At 40.1% G+C, this 17,128-nt stretch overlaps 2 protein-coding genes across 20 annotated transcripts in view; both read left to right on the forward strand.

The window, feature by feature from the left end:
• gphnb (gephyrin b) overlaps nt 1–2,402 on the forward strand; it is a 90,446-nt gene extending 88,044 nt beyond the window's left edge. For 6 of the 17 annotated variants that reach the window (XM_077552306.1, XM_077552311.1, XM_077552314.1 and 3 more), the window contains one exon: nt 983–2,401. In XM_077552306.1, coding sequence (XP_077408432.1) covers nt 983–1,116 — 134 coding nt within the window. In that variant the 3' untranslated portion in view covers nt 1,117–2,401. Of the gene's footprint in view, nt 1–982 lie in introns of all 17 variants that reach the window. The other 11 variants (XM_077552312.1, XM_077552308.1, XM_077552309.1 and 8 more) reach the window with 4 other exon arrangements.
• A 2,036-nt stretch (nt 2,403–4,438) lies between these two features.
• On the forward strand, nt 4,439–17,095 carry pals1b (protein associated with LIN7 1, MAGUK p55 family member b). Of its 3 annotated transcripts, none has more exons than XM_077553560.1 (15): nt 4,439–4,718; nt 5,744–5,923; nt 6,154–6,614; nt 8,457–8,665; nt 10,585–10,662; nt 11,596–11,715; nt 11,794–11,955; nt 12,612–12,689; nt 12,793–12,976; nt 13,909–13,977; nt 14,047–14,124; nt 15,616–15,777; nt 15,855–16,057; nt 16,303–16,413; nt 16,484–17,095. In XM_077553560.1, the coding sequence occupies exons 3-15, from the start codon at nt 6,299–6,301 to the stop codon at nt 16,658–16,660; spliced, it is 1,947 nt and encodes a 648-aa protein (XP_077409686.1). In that variant the 5' UTR covers nt 4,439–4,718; nt 5,744–5,923; nt 6,154–6,298; the 3' UTR covers nt 16,661–17,095. The 3 variants fall into 3 exon arrangements, with proteins under 3 accessions (XP_077409686.1, XP_077409685.1, XP_077409687.1); XM_077553561.1 differs by lacking the exon at nt 4,439–4,718 and adding an exon at nt 4,733–4,783; XM_077553559.1 differs by lacking the exon at nt 5,744–5,923.
• The last annotated feature ends 33 nt before the right edge of the window (nt 17,096–17,128 follow it).

Below are 17,128 nucleotides of genomic sequence, written 5' to 3' on the forward strand. Positions count from 1 at the left end.
ACTGAAAAAAACAAAAACTTTGTCATTAACGAAATAGAAAAAAAAATTATTTCCTTTATAATTTTTTTTTTTTTTTTTAAAGACTAAAACTGATATACTTTTTCTTTCTTTTCTTTTTTAGAGACTAAAACTGATACGATACTTTTTTCCTCCCGGGCCTGACCTATGTGCAAAATGTCATGTACTCACACATGTTTAAACCATCATAATCAGAAGAACAGTGCATCGCCACGGCAACAGCGTTCGAAAATATGAAAAGCTTTGCTTTTTCTTTTCCTTTTGAATATACAGCACAACCCTACATGAGCCTTTGAAGTGGATTTTAAATGTACTTATTTCGGTACTACAGCAGGAAGGCCGAATAGTCGTGTGGGAGTTGTGATATCTTTAACTTTGTGTTGCATAAAAGCGATGTCATCTGGCGACAGCCAATAAAAAAAAATTAAAAAGCGCCAACAGATGACATCCTCTTTTTTTACTTTATAAGCAGTATAATGCACTGCATCTACTGTAATTCAAAGTCCGTTGACTGTTATACAGTTCCTGCATTTGATTTGTGGATGATTGTTTTTAAAATTCAATTTTTATTCATTATTTCCTACACAACACGTACCGTTTTTTTTTTTATTATTATTTTTTTATATCTTGCACACCATGGCAGTGGAAGGAAATGCAGTACAATAGTTTCTTAAAATGGAACCCAGGTGCAGCAGATGCAATGAAATTAGCAGAAGCCCCAGAATTGTACCCTGTGGAACACCATATGAAAGTGGGGCAGTGCGGGCTCAGAGCAACCAAAGCTAACACAAAAAGTTCTGACAGCCAAAATAGGATCTAAACCTCTGACTGTGACGCTGACAAAGTTTCATGGAAATGAGTCAATGTGGCCAAATACGGTGGAAACACTTTTCCAAGTTCCCCCTTTTGAGCTCATTTGAACGTACTTCCTCCCTCTCTTGTGCTTCCTCTGCCCTCCCTGCAGGGAACCAGGTGAGCAGCAGACTGATGAGCATGCGCAGTGCCAACGGGCTCCTGATGCTACCTCCCAAAACCGAGCAATACGTGGAGCTGCACAAAGGCGAAGTGGTGGACGTCATGGTCATCGGCCGGCTATGATGTCGTGGCGGCGGGGGCGGAGGGTCGCCGTCATTTCTAGCGAGGGGTCGTAACGGGCGGTTCACGGTGCATGTCCACATATCATCGACTATTCTGTAATATGCAACGGCACAGCTAGTTTTTGTTGATTTGGAGAACTTTGAGGTATAGTCGACATCTCGATCACAGCCTAGATATACTGTATAAGAAAACATTGATTTAAGAAGATTATAGTATTTCAAAGAAAGAAAATATAACTTTTAATGGGAAAAAAAAAAATCTAATTATAAAAAGAGATTTATTCTGTAATATATTATGATTATTCTTCTTATTATTATGATTATTCTTCTTATCATTATTATATTAAGGCAACTTTGTTCCTTTCATTGCAATTGCTTTGTGTGTTCAACGCTAGACCTTATCTATAGCAGTAGCATTTTAATAGACAGCTGTAGGTGCCTGCCAGGACAGAAAAAAATTATTTTCTCATGTTTAGTGGAAAAATACCCTTACCCTGTTTGTTTTTTTTCCTTTTTCCTTCCTTCTTTCTTTTTATAAATGAAGAAAAATACTGAGGAAGACTCCAGATTTCCCATGGTGCTGCAGTTAGGAGGAAAATGGGGGGGGGTGGGGGGGCACATCGAGGTCTTTTTCTCTTTTGAGCGCCCACCAAGGTGACACTTTTTCTCTCGTTAGTATGCATCATATCGGCTTCACAAAGAGCTTTGCTTGTCGTTTATCTCGTGAGTCTTGTTTATGTGCGCGGTGCCAAATGCCTGGGCGGGGCGGGGGGGGGGGGCGAGGGGAGGGGTGGTGCGCAGGGCGCTGAAACTTCCTTAAGTTTGCGGGGGCCAGGTGGAATATTTGCTCCTACCCTGCCCACCACCCCTACTACGAACCCCTTCCCAGGGATAAGCTTGGGGGGGAGGGGAAATATATTTTATTTGAGCAACTATTTAAGAAAAAGAAAAAAAAGCTAAAGAAGAAACAGCTTCTTTAATTGCTGACGGCCTTTTTAACCGACTTCACAAAATTGTACAGATTAAAGAAAATAAATAGAACCATATTGTACAGATATGTGACCAGCACTCCTAAGGAAGTTATTATTAATATTAAGCAATGAGGAGACATTGAACAACGCTGTACTATAAACATTTTCTGTAATGATGCTGAAACTGATGAAAGAGACTACGATAATAAAAATCCTTGATCATTATGTAAAAAAAAAAAAAAAAAGAAGTTATTGTTGGGTTTCCTTTTTTAATAAATTATATCTAAACAACTATAAAGGGACTAAATTTATTTCTCTACATTGGAAGAATTGTATTTTTTTTTTTTTTAAATAGCACCATCAGAAGTTATACAAATGGATTGCTCCCTCAAAATAACTAAAAAGAATAGGCCTTAATATCTAATTCTTAGGCAACAAAAGTGAAAACACCCCTAAGTGAAAATGCCTAGTTTCAATATTTTGTGTACTATCTTGGGCATAGAGTTCACAGATTGCCACTGAAATCCTCACCCACTATTCCTAATTACTGATTTTCACTTAGGGGTGGACTCACTTTTGTTGCCAGTGGTTTAGCTATTAACGGTTATATAAGCTGCACACTGACTACTTTCTACTTGTATGTGGGACCTTTGCTGACTTTGATCACAAGGAAGGGAAAATGTTCAAAAGTAGCCTGGTTTGCCAGTATATGTTTTGTGTACTGCCCACTTCAGACTGATGTTTGCGTTTCTCAAGGCTATTGGCTTCATGTTGTGTTGGACCCACTCAAACTACATGACCATAATTACAGATTGACTCTGTCTTCCATTTGTTTCCCAGTAGATTTACAGGCCTGGGAAATCCCCAACGTAGCAGACAATTCCTAACTATAAGTTTATGCCGAAAAAAAAAAAGTTGTTTGGACTGAATGTGGGCGACGGATTCACACGGGAGGAGGTCAAATGCTGAAACTTCTGCTTTTAGAACCACACACAAGTATGTTTGATGAACACCAAACAAAAAACAAATACAATGGGTCTCTTTTGAGGACGAATTCAAGGGGACGCTGAAATGAGTGGGCATGAAAATTTTTAGCTTTTTTTCTTTCTTTTTTTAAACTCATACGCAGTATATATTGTTCAATTCAATTTTTTTTATTTCATTCTTTAAAAAAAAGAAATGAAAGGGGACTGAAAGAAGTGAAATTTATGATATTTGCACCTGATCGACACGCACACAAAACAAATCGACACAAAATAAATGACGGTAAGCAGTCAAGATACTTTTAATGTAACAATTAAACAAACGATTCAACAGCATGACCTTGTGCTATATATTTTTTTTTTCCAGTAATTGAGCTTCTTTATATTTTTATAAAATAGAAATGGACTGAGATGATTTAGTTTTATAATCCAGATTGTTCCACAAACTGACACCTTGAGTTGAAATACATCGTTCTTTTTGCTTTGTTCTGTATTTAGGTTTGAAAAAAATATCTGTTCCTTCTAATTTGTACTCACTTTTCCTTTTTTTGAATTTGATTTGCATGTCAATTGGTAAGATTTCATGATGGGCTTTATACGTTATTTTAAGGCTGGTAAACTCCCATCAATTCATTAAATTGGAAAGTTTTTAGTTGTATAAATATTGGATTAGTGTGGTCTCTGCATCCACATCCAAACACGAAACGAATAGCACGTTTCTGTAAGAGAAAAATGGGTACGTTGTAGGATTTGCAGGCACACCCCCAAACTTCAATGCAATAGGTCAGGTATGGTACAATCAATGAATTATATAACAATAACAAAGCATTCTTGTTCAATGATTATTTCACTTTACGGCTACAGTTTGGGATACCTTCGATTTGACATGTTGTATATGCGCTTTCCATGTTAAATGTTCATCAATAATAATACCTAGAAACTTAATTTCCTTAATTAGTCCTTTCTATTACATTTCTATATTACTATATTTCTACAACTGATCATCATGAATCTGGTTTTACATGTTTTTAATAAACAGTCTGTTGGTGTTGAACTAACCACTTCATAATATTCTTAAACTCTTTCTCTATTACTTTTAATACATTATATGTATTTTTCCCGGCATAAGCTTATTTGCAAACTTATATTGTATATTTTGTTAAATTCATTATTTTTATCAACATTATGGTTTGTTTTTTATTTATGTAGGCAATTGACAGTGCAAATTTATTTTTACTGTAAGTGCATTATAGAGTGTTTTATTTTTACTTAATGAGTTGAAATACAATGGTCATTGCAATAGCCAGCTGTCCCAATACTTTTGCCCCAACTCTTAACTCCATCAGACTGTAAAAGCGCGTCCGACCGATGGGTGTCGCTGTGGTGCCTCGGTGTTGCCAAGGGAGACCGCATAAAAACACCTCGTGCAAGTCTTCAATGGCTTCAAGAGTCCGTGAACTCAACTCTCACTACAACAGGCTGGACGTGGACCACCGGGACCCCACCACAAGAGACAACCTGTGCCGTCGTTCTGACCTTTCCCCCCATACACACACACTTTCTGTGTTTGTAAAAGAAGTGACGGTGGATTTAAATAAAAGAAGGCAGCGGCAGGCTTTTCTTAAGCCGTATTCACAGACGCCGAAGTGGTGAGTAGTCGTCGCCGTTCACGGGACACCGCTACGTAGTTGACTTGGGAGTTAGCGGCACCCTGGTACTAAGCTAATCTGTACCATTTAAACTTCAGGGGAAGAAAAACAAACAAAATGCGAAGTTGTATTCATCATAAGCCTGCTATAACTTTTTTCCCAGCGATTATATTCAAGCAATTTCTTATGCGTAATATCGCCCAAATTGTCTTTTTACAGTCTTGTTAATCGCTAAATAGTTACACATGAAGGCTATTTAAACTAATCTCTTCGTAAAGCAGCGACTAACTAACATTAGTTCCACCTCTAGACGTATCAGTCAGTGGGTAGTAAAACCATAGCAAGTTAGTTTAACCACGTAGGTAGTAACATACAATTTATATGTTATGCAAACCACTTTTCCTTACTTTTTAAGGGTTTGAGTATCACTCAATTACAGTGCAGAGTAATACATTATGTTAAAACAATGCAACTTGACACAAAAACATTTAAAATTCAATTTGGAATGAAATACCTGCAAGATTCAGTCACAGACGTGATTGTGAATATCTAGAACCAGCGCCAAATTGGCTAAAATTGACTGGAAAAGAATTTGACCCCCTTCATTGCTGATAAGCGAAATACTGTACTTTGCTGTACATTACTTTGAAAACCGAGGGCGTGATTTAAAAATCAATACCTAAAAACACTGACCCGGTGCTCATCTCCAAATTTGGGGTACCCTGGTTTGTTAGTCCCAGAGATGTTAAAACGAGAGATGAGCATGAGATGTTATATTTGGTGTGGTATTTAAATAGATGTATATAATGTGACACTTTTTTTTTTAATGTGTGTGGTTACATGTTAACTGGAGTGCATAAGCCATCCTCTGAGTGGATGCTTACACATAAAAGTTCATCTCAAGTTATCCGATTTTTTTTTTTTTTTTGTGCGTGTAATTCTTTGTCATATGAAACAATCATATTTGAACATTTCACCTCCAATCCTATACAATATATGCATAGATATATCACTGTCCTGTTCAGGTACCTCGGCTTGCTGAGATATCCAAGGATTAATTAAGGCTGTGGCGACAGATGGCCCTCTCGAAGTCTCCGCTGTTTGTCAGCCGCCAGTCTAAACGGAGATAAATGCTTCCAGAGCTTGGAGCAAGAGCCGGGACGGGCGGGGGTGCTCGCCAGGCCTGCCAATTGTGATTAGCTGAGGCAAGTCAGGAGTAGTAAAGGGGGAGGGCCGCCAGTAGTCTATGATATAAATGGCTACTGAACATAAGCGTTAAAATGGACCTTAGCACTATTTGAGGACAAATACATTTGTAGAAAGAAATTTTTTATTAAAATTGAGCTTGTGAGAGCCTGTTGAAAATAAAATGGTCCACTTCCAGTCTGCTTTTTTTAATCCGCTATTTATAATCTTGTTTTTGCATGTATTTCAGGATGAACATTTGCACATCATAAGTCTACATCCCCTGCTGGAGTAAAATGGCCCCCGATGAGAGTCCCTGCACCGGTTCCTCTTAACAGCTGAGCCGAACTCAGCCAAGGACTGAGGTGGTCTGAGCCGTATGCTGGGGGGCCACGATGATCACGTCCCACATGAACGGTTATGTGCAGGAGGGCTCCGGCCACCGGGAGCGGGCGGTGGACTGCCCCGGCGATGAGAGTTGCCTCGTCAAACCCGTGCACTGCAGCGCCCAGATGGAGAGGATTCAGCACTACCAGGACGAGCTGAGGAAGAGGAGGGAAGAGGACGGCCGGGGGAAGCACGACATCGACCCCAACGCTTCGCTGAGGCTCAAGAAGCTGGCGCAGAATCCAAAAGTGGGCGTTGACAATCCCACCTTTGAAGGGAAGGAGAACGCCACCAAAGATGCACATTCCCAGGCTCCGATTGCCGGTGAGATGACTTGAATAGATCTCTCGGGGTCAAAGAGTAATGCAGGGAAGAATGGGAAGTTGCGAGCTATCGGGAGAGAGAACGAGAAAGAAAAGAATGCCAAACAATGACAATTGAGGAGGCAGAGTCGAGGGCGGGGCACGGAAGTGGGTGGCATTGTTTGTAGGACAAGGAACCATAAATTTAAGTTGAATACTGTCATGGAAGCACTGTGAGCACAGCTGCCTGACAAAAGTACACACACTAGTCTGTACTTAATATAGGTTATGATAATATATATATATAATATATATATATATATATATATATAATGTATATACGGTAATATAATAAATAAATAAGAGGAAAGTTTGAGTAGGCTCTGAAAAGTACAAACGTAAAATATACAAAGTAAATTTCATTGTATACAATATCTGTAAAAAATAATAATTTGAAATAACATGTATGCAAGAACTAGCTAGCGTTGACTTTTCACAATGAAACCTACATACTGTAACTTTGCTAAATTAGCCAATAATAACCGAAAAATACACATTACTATTATGTTTTAGATTAACACAGTGAATTTTGAATGCCAGAATCTGATGGGTTTTAAAGCCCTTTTCACACTGCGTTTAGCAGGGCATAATTCGCCGTCGTCGGGCCCATTCGTTCATTCATTCGTTGTCAGGCGAGGCCCCTCGATTTTGAAAATGTTGAATTCAAGAATGGCGGCTTCATTACCTCAGACAAGCACCAGTAATTTTGTTTCACCACGCAACTTCTTGACAATGAGTGCAGTGTGAAAAGGGCTTTAGTCCGGTCAAAGGCACAACACATTCGCCGCGAATCGTTCTTGTAGCTTGCATCAAACTATTTTCTTAAATAAGGTTGTGGACGGGGAATAGGCCTACCAGAAAAAAAATCTGAATATGTTGCTGATGTCGTTAATCATCCGTGGTTCCTTCATGCCGCCTTATAAAACCTAAACATGTTAGTCAAGCAAGATCTGAACCGGAGTCGATTTTTACCTCTTATCTTGTGAACATCACATGACTAATTGGTTGTTACCTGAGCAACTGTGATGTCATTTTCGGTCGACAGCAAATGACAAAATTGCCGTCCATGAGATGGATAACAACGGGTGGATTTTGCTGCTTGATTCATATTCCACTAACACAATTTCAACCAGAATGTTGCGTTTAGACTAGTAGGGGTACATAGAACATTATATTGTAAAGATTTTTTTTTTTTTATATTTGGGTGAAAAATACTTCTAGGCCATAAATATAAAACAAGCCAATAAGAAACTGTAAGTATGGTGGTGACTGAGCTAGCTTTGTATAGCAACATCCACTCGCCATTGAAGATTTTCTACCGCGATGTTGTGTTTTTTGTTGTCCTTTCACCCTGAAGAGCACTTGTGCCGGCTCACGGCCTCTGTGGTTGTCCATCCCAAAGGTGTTTCAAGAGCTTGAGTCACATTCTTCCACTTAAATTCATCCAAGCGTGCTTTTAAGAATGTTGTTGTTCAATCAGGCTGGAACCAAAAAGTGCCTTGCCTAAACTGTTCCCACCAAGTTGGAAGTCCGAATTATCCCAAATGTATCGGTCACATGACGATTTAAGATTCAGCAGTGAGTCCAGTGGTTGTTAATGCGCTCTTTTATAGCAGTTTGAAAGGCGTTACAGTTCTCATCTCAAGTCAAGGATGAAATACGATTAGCCTAAATCACACTATGGTATTAATCACATTCCCTGTGTGTGTGTTGCGCATAAAACAAACACACCTTAAATGTCATCATCGGAAATGAGGTCCAATCATCCGTGCAACATGTGTCCTGTGTGTCCACCTTCCATCAGAGCTGGAGGAGCTGCTGCAGGCTGTCAAGTGGGTGCAGCAATGCGTGACGGACGCTCAGAGCCAGCAGGACGCGGAGCTGCTGCTCCAGCTGCTCGCCAAGGACGACTTCAAGTGCGCCTACAGCATCTACACTGTCGTGTCCCAAAAGATGAACCGGGTGACCCCCACCTCGCCCCTCACGGTGCAAGCGCAAGAGCTGTGCATCGAGGTAGGCCTCATATTGCATGTGACACTTTTGTCCATTTTACCGTAGCTTCCGGACTAAAAGCTAGCGTCGGGAAAATACGGTAGTAGCGGTGTCAAAATTAATCAACTATTAATCGATTATTGAATTCATGGACGGCTATTTCAGTAATTGAGAAATTGTTTTGAGTTATTGTTTAAACTTCTGATTTCAGCCTCTCAACAGTAGCAGTAACTTTTGTGATTTTTGTCATCATTCACACTTATTTTTGTTCAATCAAAATAAGACAATTACAAACATCGGCTTTTAACCAGTAAATGAATCACTTTCTAAAAGATTGGTGAGGACATCAATCCCTCTCTTGTGATAGTATTTAAATTTTTATTTTTTTTAAAGGGGAAGTCAACCCCAATTTTTTGGGACAATCTGTTCTATGCAGCCCCACTGGTCTAAATATGGTATTCTGGTTAATATTGCGTTAGTGGAAAATTAAGCAGCAAAATCCAGCCGTTTCTATCCCATCTCAGGGGGGCGGCCATTTTGCCACTTGCTTTCGACTAAAGATGACATCGATGTTGCTCATAACCAATCACATCTCAGCTTCAGAAAACAGCTGTGATTGATCGTTACCTGAGCCCTGAGCAACGTTGATGTCATGTTCAGCAAGTGGCAAAATGGCCGCCCCCTGAGCTGGATGAAAATGACTGGATTTTTGGCTTCATAACTCATGTTCCACCAATGTAATATTAATCAGAATATCATGTTTAGACTAGTGAGGCCACAAGAAATGCTTAAGATCGACTTCCACTTTAATCCTGAAACAATTCCAAATAATAATAATTTGTTCATTAACAGTAATCAGAAAAAAAACATTTTGTGATATACTTTAATGCAAAAAGAAATAAATAAAGGGGGAGGGGGGAATATTTTTTTAAATTTCGATAGTGACAGCCCTATAATTTAGTACAGTTAGATTTTTCTGTTGGTATTCATTTTAAAATAAGCCCAGGGTTTCCCCCTCCAGTGTTTCATAATTTGAGAAAATACAAATCAAAGACAACCTTGCTAATGAGATGGCTAATGCTCCTGTATTTGGATGTGGTTGTATTGGCTACAAAGAAATTAATGGAAACATTTAGTCATTAAATGAAGTCATGTGCTTTCATTTGCCTACCGAAAAGTCTGGTCATTATTTGCGGGGTTAGTCTTGTCAGTCAGTCCGAAAGCAAAGCAGCAGTAATTGACTTACGTCCCCTGCACAGTTGAGCCTGTGTTGTTTCCTGAGACATGCATTGGAACACGCCTTGCTGTTATTTAGGTAAACACGCCCGGTTTTGTCAACCCCAGAAAAGAAATGAGGAAAATACAAATGTGGCCGAATCAGCCTTTATTGTGACGAAACAGGCAGCCAATGAAGTGCGTAAAGTTCACGTAAAGGCCACCAAAGCAGCACGGCCGCTATTCCGGTCTTGCCTTGAGACAACCCGACTGAGCGGATCTATTTTGCTCTCAGACATGGAAACGCGGCGTCCTCCTGTTGTGAGAGCACACAGCGGGCACGGATCCCGAAGCGTTTTAACTACGCCCGGGCCTGCGTCGGACGTTCCTATTGGATAAGCTAATCTCTTCGCGGGCCGCCGTGCAGCACGACGGTGCAGCAGGGAGCGGGCCAGAAAAAGAAACTCCAGCAGCTTACTGTAGTGCGGTTGGAGGAGCAGCATGAGCGATGAAGTGCGTCACCTTGTTGGTGAGCTTGATTAGTGTCATGGACACAGCAGCAGACCGCAAAAGTTTGATTTCAGCCACTTGAAATGTGACTGAAAAGCAGTAAAGAAATAAAGTGGATCACATAACATTACTTCGAATGAGTGTTAGGGAGCTCTATTTTTTTTTTTATACAAAGAATACATTTCTGATCAATAATCATGTGACCTTGTATTCAGGTCCAGAAGATCCTCCAGTCCAGCCAACAGCGAGAAGGTTTGGAGCTCCGGGCTCTGCTCACCAATCCTCATCTCCAGGTCAGGTGACCTGTGTCAGTATGATTGACATAACATTGACTTGCGATTTTGCTCTAGGGCTCCCCCTACTGTCAGGGAGTTTAGCTACAGCGGTAAATGTGCCAGCATTTGAGTTACCAGCAGTTAAAAACGCGAGTGCAGCTGACTGCAGACACTTTAAGACATAATGCACATTATTTGATTGACAGGTGAGGGTCGAGCAGGGCGTGGTTTCAGGGCCTTTGGCAGACACGCCCACACACCATCCTAAAGCTGGATACCAGTCTCTGGTTTTCATGACTTAGGGGGCTTATTCTAAATACATGGCCCTTTTTTTCCTTTTTTTTTTTATCTTGTGTTGTGTCAAACATTTTTTGGTCCCTTTACAGGGTCTTTACAATATTTTAAATAAATAAATAAATGCAAAATCTGTTCTGAAAATGAAATGGAGTTCAAGCTAGCTTTGCTGTTAAGTAGTTTCTCAGAACTGATTTTTTATTAAGTTATTTTAATCTTTTTGCATATTTTCCTAAAACTGTGAAAAATTTTGTGTTTTTGGCTTCCACATTTTGCATGAGCATGAACTTTTAGATCAGTAAAAAGTCTTGAATGTGATTTTCAAAAATGAATTCAAGAATTCCGTTGCTATTCAAAAGATATAAAAACTGCATATTGCGTTGATCTGGCTGACGCCGCCCACATAGTCTCTCCATTTCCACAATGAAATGGGATCGACTCCGCTCAACCCTGAACAAGATAAGCTGTAGACAAAATTGGTGGGTTGGATGGATAGATGTTGAGCCTATATCTCAACTCCTATTTGTCACATCTAATGTGTTGAGTCGCTCTTAAATTGCGTTTGATTCAACCTGCAGATACCCTTTTTCACCTTTTTTCGTACCCTCGAAAGCAAAATAAGAAGGTCGGATTGTACTGTTTGCTTTGGCTACTCAGGCGCTGATGCAGGCACATGACAGCTTAGCTGTGCAGGAAATGGCGGAGGACAGCGTGATCCAGTATTTGGGGGAAACTGTGAAAATGGTGCGGCTGCATAAGACTCGTGACACTCCGCTGGTGAGACGCCATTCACATTCTTGAATGTTTAACTCGGGAAGTAATGGTCAGCGGGACAAATACAAATACTGCCTCCAGGGTGCGACCGTGCGTAATGACATGGACAGCGTGGTGGTGAGCCGCGTAGTGAAAGGCGGGACCGCCGAGCGGAGCGGCCTGCTCAACGAGGGGGACGAGATCCTGGAGATCAACGGCATTTCTCTTCGCGGGAAACACGTTAATGAAGTTCATGACTTACTGGTGAGAACAAGTTGTAATGGTTTTGGAGTTTTTATGTATACTTTTTTTTTTATTACTTTTTTCCCTGTTATATATATATTTTTAGAGCATTTTTTTTTTAAAGTTTAACTTTTTTTCCCCCCGTTATTTTGTTAGTTTTGCTTTGTTAGTTTTTTTCCCTGTTATTTTTTTAGACTAATTTTGTTAGTTGTTTTTTTTCTCTCTCTCTTATTTTTTTAAGGCAATTTTGTATTTTCCCCTCTAATTTTTTAGAATGATTGTTAGTTTTTCTTTTTTTTTTCTTTTTTAAAACTTTTTTTCCCTGTTATATTTTAGAGCAATTTTATTTATTTATTGTACTCTTTTTTTCTTTTTTTTTTCCTGTTATTTTTTTAGCAATTTTGTTAGTTCCCCCCAATTATTTTTTATAGCAATTATGTTAGTTCTTTTCCCCCTGTTATTATTTTAGAACAAGTCTGTTTTTTCCCTATTATTTTTTTTAGAACGCTTGTGTTAGTTTTTCTTTTTCTTTTTTTTTTCCTGTTATTTTTTTTAAGCAAGTTTTATTGTTTTTTTCCCTCTGTTAGTCCTCCCCCCCTAATTATTTTTTATTTTTTTATAGGAATTTTGTTAGTTTTTTTTTTTTAATGCTTTGTCCATCTCTCCTCATCCACCAGCAACAAATGCACGGCACTTTGACCTTCCTCCTCATCCCAAGCTCTCAGATTAAACCTGCCCCGCACAGACAGACGGTGGTAAGTCTCTAAGGTGGATCCGTGCGGCCTGTCTGCACGCACACACACAAGCAAGGGCGGCCAAGACCGTGTAAAACCCCCGCTTCCGCCCCCTGTCCCGCAGATGCACGTACGAGCTTACTTTGACTACGACCCCTCGGATGACCCTTTCGTGCCATGTCGGGAGCTGGGCCTGTCTTTCCAGAGAGGGGATATTCTGCACGTCATCAGCCAGGACGACCCTAATTGGTGGCAGGCTTACAGGGACGGAGATGAGGAAAACCAGTTACTGGCTGGACTCATTCCAGGTTGGGAGTAGAACATCATAAATATGATTAGTTTGTTTACTTCGGTTTCCTTTGTATGGCAAAAACATGATTGAAGATGTTTGTTTTGTGAGTTGAGGTAAATAACACCAATACTTAGCACATTGCTATCGGGCGAGAACACTGGTTGTCAAAATATGGTGGATTTCATATTTTCTTCACAAATACATCATATGGACCTATTTTTAAGCATTGACAATCAATTTAAAGTCGAAAACAAATTAATTAATGTCCTTGTCCACACTTCACGGGAGCCATGCATCATTATGTCACCTCGAGAGTGAAAGTCTGGGTTGATTTTATTTTTTTTGTAAACAATAGCAAGTGGCAATACTTTAGATAAGAGTGAGCCTATTTTGTTCCAGGGAACTGGTCAGATCATTGTTTTATTTATTGCATCACTTTTGGCTGTAAGACCTTTGGAAAAGAGTTTATATTGTGCAATTAGCGGTTGAACGTTATTTTGGTGTATGATGTTGCTGTATAATAATATAGCGATACAAGGTATAATACCAATTTAAACAATACAATAATTTTTTTAATGTCCTTAATATTAGTGATTTGGGCGATAGGAGGATTCTACCTGCCAGCTACAACATGAAAATGTATATTTGCACTGTCCAAGCAATTCATTGTGGCCGGCAACTAACCTGGCACTATCTGAGCCGTTCCAGGAGTAAAGCCCCGCCCATCTGGCAAAACCCGCAGATTAAATCAAACACCTGAGAATTAATAGAGATTACTCTTTGACCCAAGCTTGTGGCTGCTACAAAAGGAGGTTAAGCAGTTGGAAATGGAAAGTGGGCCAACTAGAGATAAAAACATGGGAAATATACAGGATGTTATTACAATAAATGAAGAACTTCAAGTTCAAATTGTTTTTATGCAAACAGTCATGTCGTCATATTTGTCAGGGAAGTGCTTCCAGCAGCAGAGAGAGACCTTGAAGAGAAGCGCTCCAGACAGGAGTAGAGAACAACAAGGTAAGAAGATCATGTTGCCGTGAAGGTTACACACGGGCGAGACATAAACAACCTTGTCTTCTTTTTCAGGGAAACGTTGGTATGTGAAGAAAAACAAGAAGCAGCAGCAGAAGAAGAAAAGCACATCTCCTCTGAGCAAAAACACAGGTTTAAAAAAAAAAAAAGTCTTTAATCAACACTCTACTCTCACTGTCTGTCAGTCTCAAGCAGCTTTGGTCAGTGTACAAACATTGTCTGCTTAAATGCAGCACAAACTCCTCGAGCTGTAGCTGCCATGACCTGGCCTCTGCTTGGCTCAGATTAGTGAGTCTCCTGCTCACAGACGGGATCAGAGGACGCACCAACAGGTGCCCAGCAGGGGCCTGAACCTCTTGGTGGGACCCTGTGATGTCATGTAGTGAACACTTTGCCACATAGACAAACACAAGTTTGCATATGTGCTGCTTTGTGTGCTCAATTTTGGGTACCAAGCAGATCTTTGGCCAAAACTGCATTTAAAAAGCACCAACAATGAGCCTCATTCAAATGCCATAAATCCTCCGGGTGCACTGTTTGCTTTCACACAGTTGAGTAGGGTAAAGTTTGAGCTTCTTTTAAACGGTTTGATTTTCTATAGCGCTACGTTCACGGTCTGCATCATTTCTTTGTATTTTTATTTTTTTAGTCATATTTAATTCCACTTGACATCAATTACAATCAATTGGTAGCATTGCTTTGTACATGGATAGGCAACTTAAATGCTGGAGGGTGCCACATAAGGAGTGGACCTCACACTTCTTGTATGCCCCCCCCCCCCCAAAAAATAGAAATATGGACAAAATACGTTCTCTTAATATATTTCATTTTCCCAGCGCAAAGGGCTCACTTGCTTAAAAAATGATGGCACAAAACTGCTCAACAAGACACCAACGTTAAGTGCAAGAAATCACTTTGTACTTTTTTCCCCCCCACAAAATTCAACTCAAAATTTTAATTAATTAATTAATTAGATGCTATGCTATGCTTCTACTGCATATTAGTCAAAATTAAAATAATAATAATAATAATAATAATAAATTAGGCCTACTTGCATTGTAGTATTTGGCAGTATAAGACCCAGTGTGATTACTACAAGTGATGTCTGTCAATGACATGTCTGCTATCTAGTGGTGAATTGTGATATTACAATTTAAAGCTACACAAACCTCTGCATATTCAGTTTGGCATTTGTGGATTTGCATTTTTTTTTTTTTGTAATATTGTTTCATATTCTGATTTATTTTTATTCTTTTAGGTTTAGAATTTTTGGAAGATTTTTTATTTTTTTTAAATTGTTTTTTATTCAAACTTTATTTATTTTATTTTATTTTATTATTATTTTTATTAATCAATTTGCCAGTCAAAGTGTGGTTGGCCACCAGTTGCCCATTCCTGCCTTACTTTTATTTAAAGAAACAACAACAAATAAAGGCCTCTAATATATTAGACACCTCTTTACATTTGTTATTGAGTAAAATAATAAATAAAAAATATGGTAACCTCATTAAAACTTTCTTCCTGAGTACCGTCTTAATTTCTACAGCAACCACTTAAGCGCGAATCAATCCCAGCTGTGACGTTCATATTGACCTTGTTGCCCTCTCTCACCAATCTCCGCAGAATGTGATGACGTCCTGACCTATGAGGAGATGTCTCTCTATCACCAGCCCGCCAACCGCAAACGTCCCATCGCTCTGATCGCTCCTACGAACAGCGGCCACGACGAGCTGCGTCGCAGGCTGCTCTCCGTCGAACCCGACAAGTTTGCCGTCGCCGTCCCGCGTAAGTTACCACAATTAACTTCAAAAAGAAAAAAAAAACAAACACTCTTAACAGGCTGTAATTTGAACACTTGTCAGACACGACCAGAAGCCCGAGGATCCACGAGCGAAACGGGCGCGAGTACCACTTTGTGAGTCGGCAGGGGTTCGAGGCCGACTTGTCGGCGGGGAAGTTCATCGAGTCCGGGGAGTACGAGAAGAACCTGTACGGAACCAGCACGGACTCTGTGCGACACGTGGTCAACTCTGGACGCATCTGCTTGCTCTGCCTGCACACCAGGGTACGATAGCGAGCGCGTTTCGCTACATCAGACTCTTTCCTAGTCTGTAATTATGGGCCTGCTGCGGAGCGAGCATGACCGCTAATATGAGCCCGCAAACGCCGAAGCTCAGAATTTTGAGACCGGCGTACATCTACTAGTCCACCGTGCTGCCTTTATTTCTTACTAGAAAATGTTTTCAAATAATAAGGGGTGAAAATTTACTTTTTTTATTTTTTTGTCTCTTTCTGACTCTTATTCAACAGTCGTTGAAGCTGCTGAGGTCCTCCAACCTCAAGCCCTTCGTCATCTTCATTGCGCCGCCTTCTCAGGAACGACTGCGCACCCTGCTGGCCACCGAGGGAAAAACACCTAAGGTACTAAATGGTCTCCTTTATCCTGCTCATGAGTGGACATTAAGTCAAATTTGGTGTCCCGCCCGCGCAGCCGGAGGACCTTAAGGAGGTCATCGAGAAGGCTCGCGAGATGGAGCAGGATTTCGGCCACGTTTTTGACGCCACCATCGTCAACGGCGAGCCCAACGAGGCTTTCTTCGAACTGCGCAGGCTCATTGAGAAGCTGGACACGGAGCCTCAGTGGGTGCCCACCTCCTGGCTCTGCTAAGATGCTCGGGATGGACATACGGAGGTTCTTGAAGGCTCCAGATTAAGGACAGGTGGTACATTTTTCATTTTTGCACATTTGCTCCTTTTTTGGTTTCTCAGAGATGGACTCAGGTTTCTTACAATTATTCTTGTCTGTGTCCCATTTGTGTGTTTTTTTTGGTCTGCTTTAGCCATTTGTGAAGCATAGACATATATTAATATTTATAATTGTAAATACAGATTTTCTAGGAAAAAAATTACTGTATTTGTGTATACAATGGGAGTCAAAATGATATAATGGTACATTGCTTTAAGAGGCTCCATTTTGTTAATAGAGTTACCACAATCAGTATTATTTTGTTTGCTCATTTGTGTTTTATTGAAAGCGCTCAAACAAAATCTTGTCTATAATAACTGGTTATCATTAAACAGTATATTATACTGCAAAACCTTACCAAGCCTGTGATTCATACCTGAACAAAATGTG

Source organism: Vanacampus margaritifer, chromosome 19, assembly GCF_051991255.1.
Source record: "Vanacampus margaritifer isolate UIUO_Vmar chromosome 19, RoL_Vmar_1.0, whole genome shotgun sequence".
NCBI lineage: Eukaryota > Metazoa > Chordata > Actinopteri > Syngnathiformes > Syngnathidae > Vanacampus > Vanacampus margaritifer.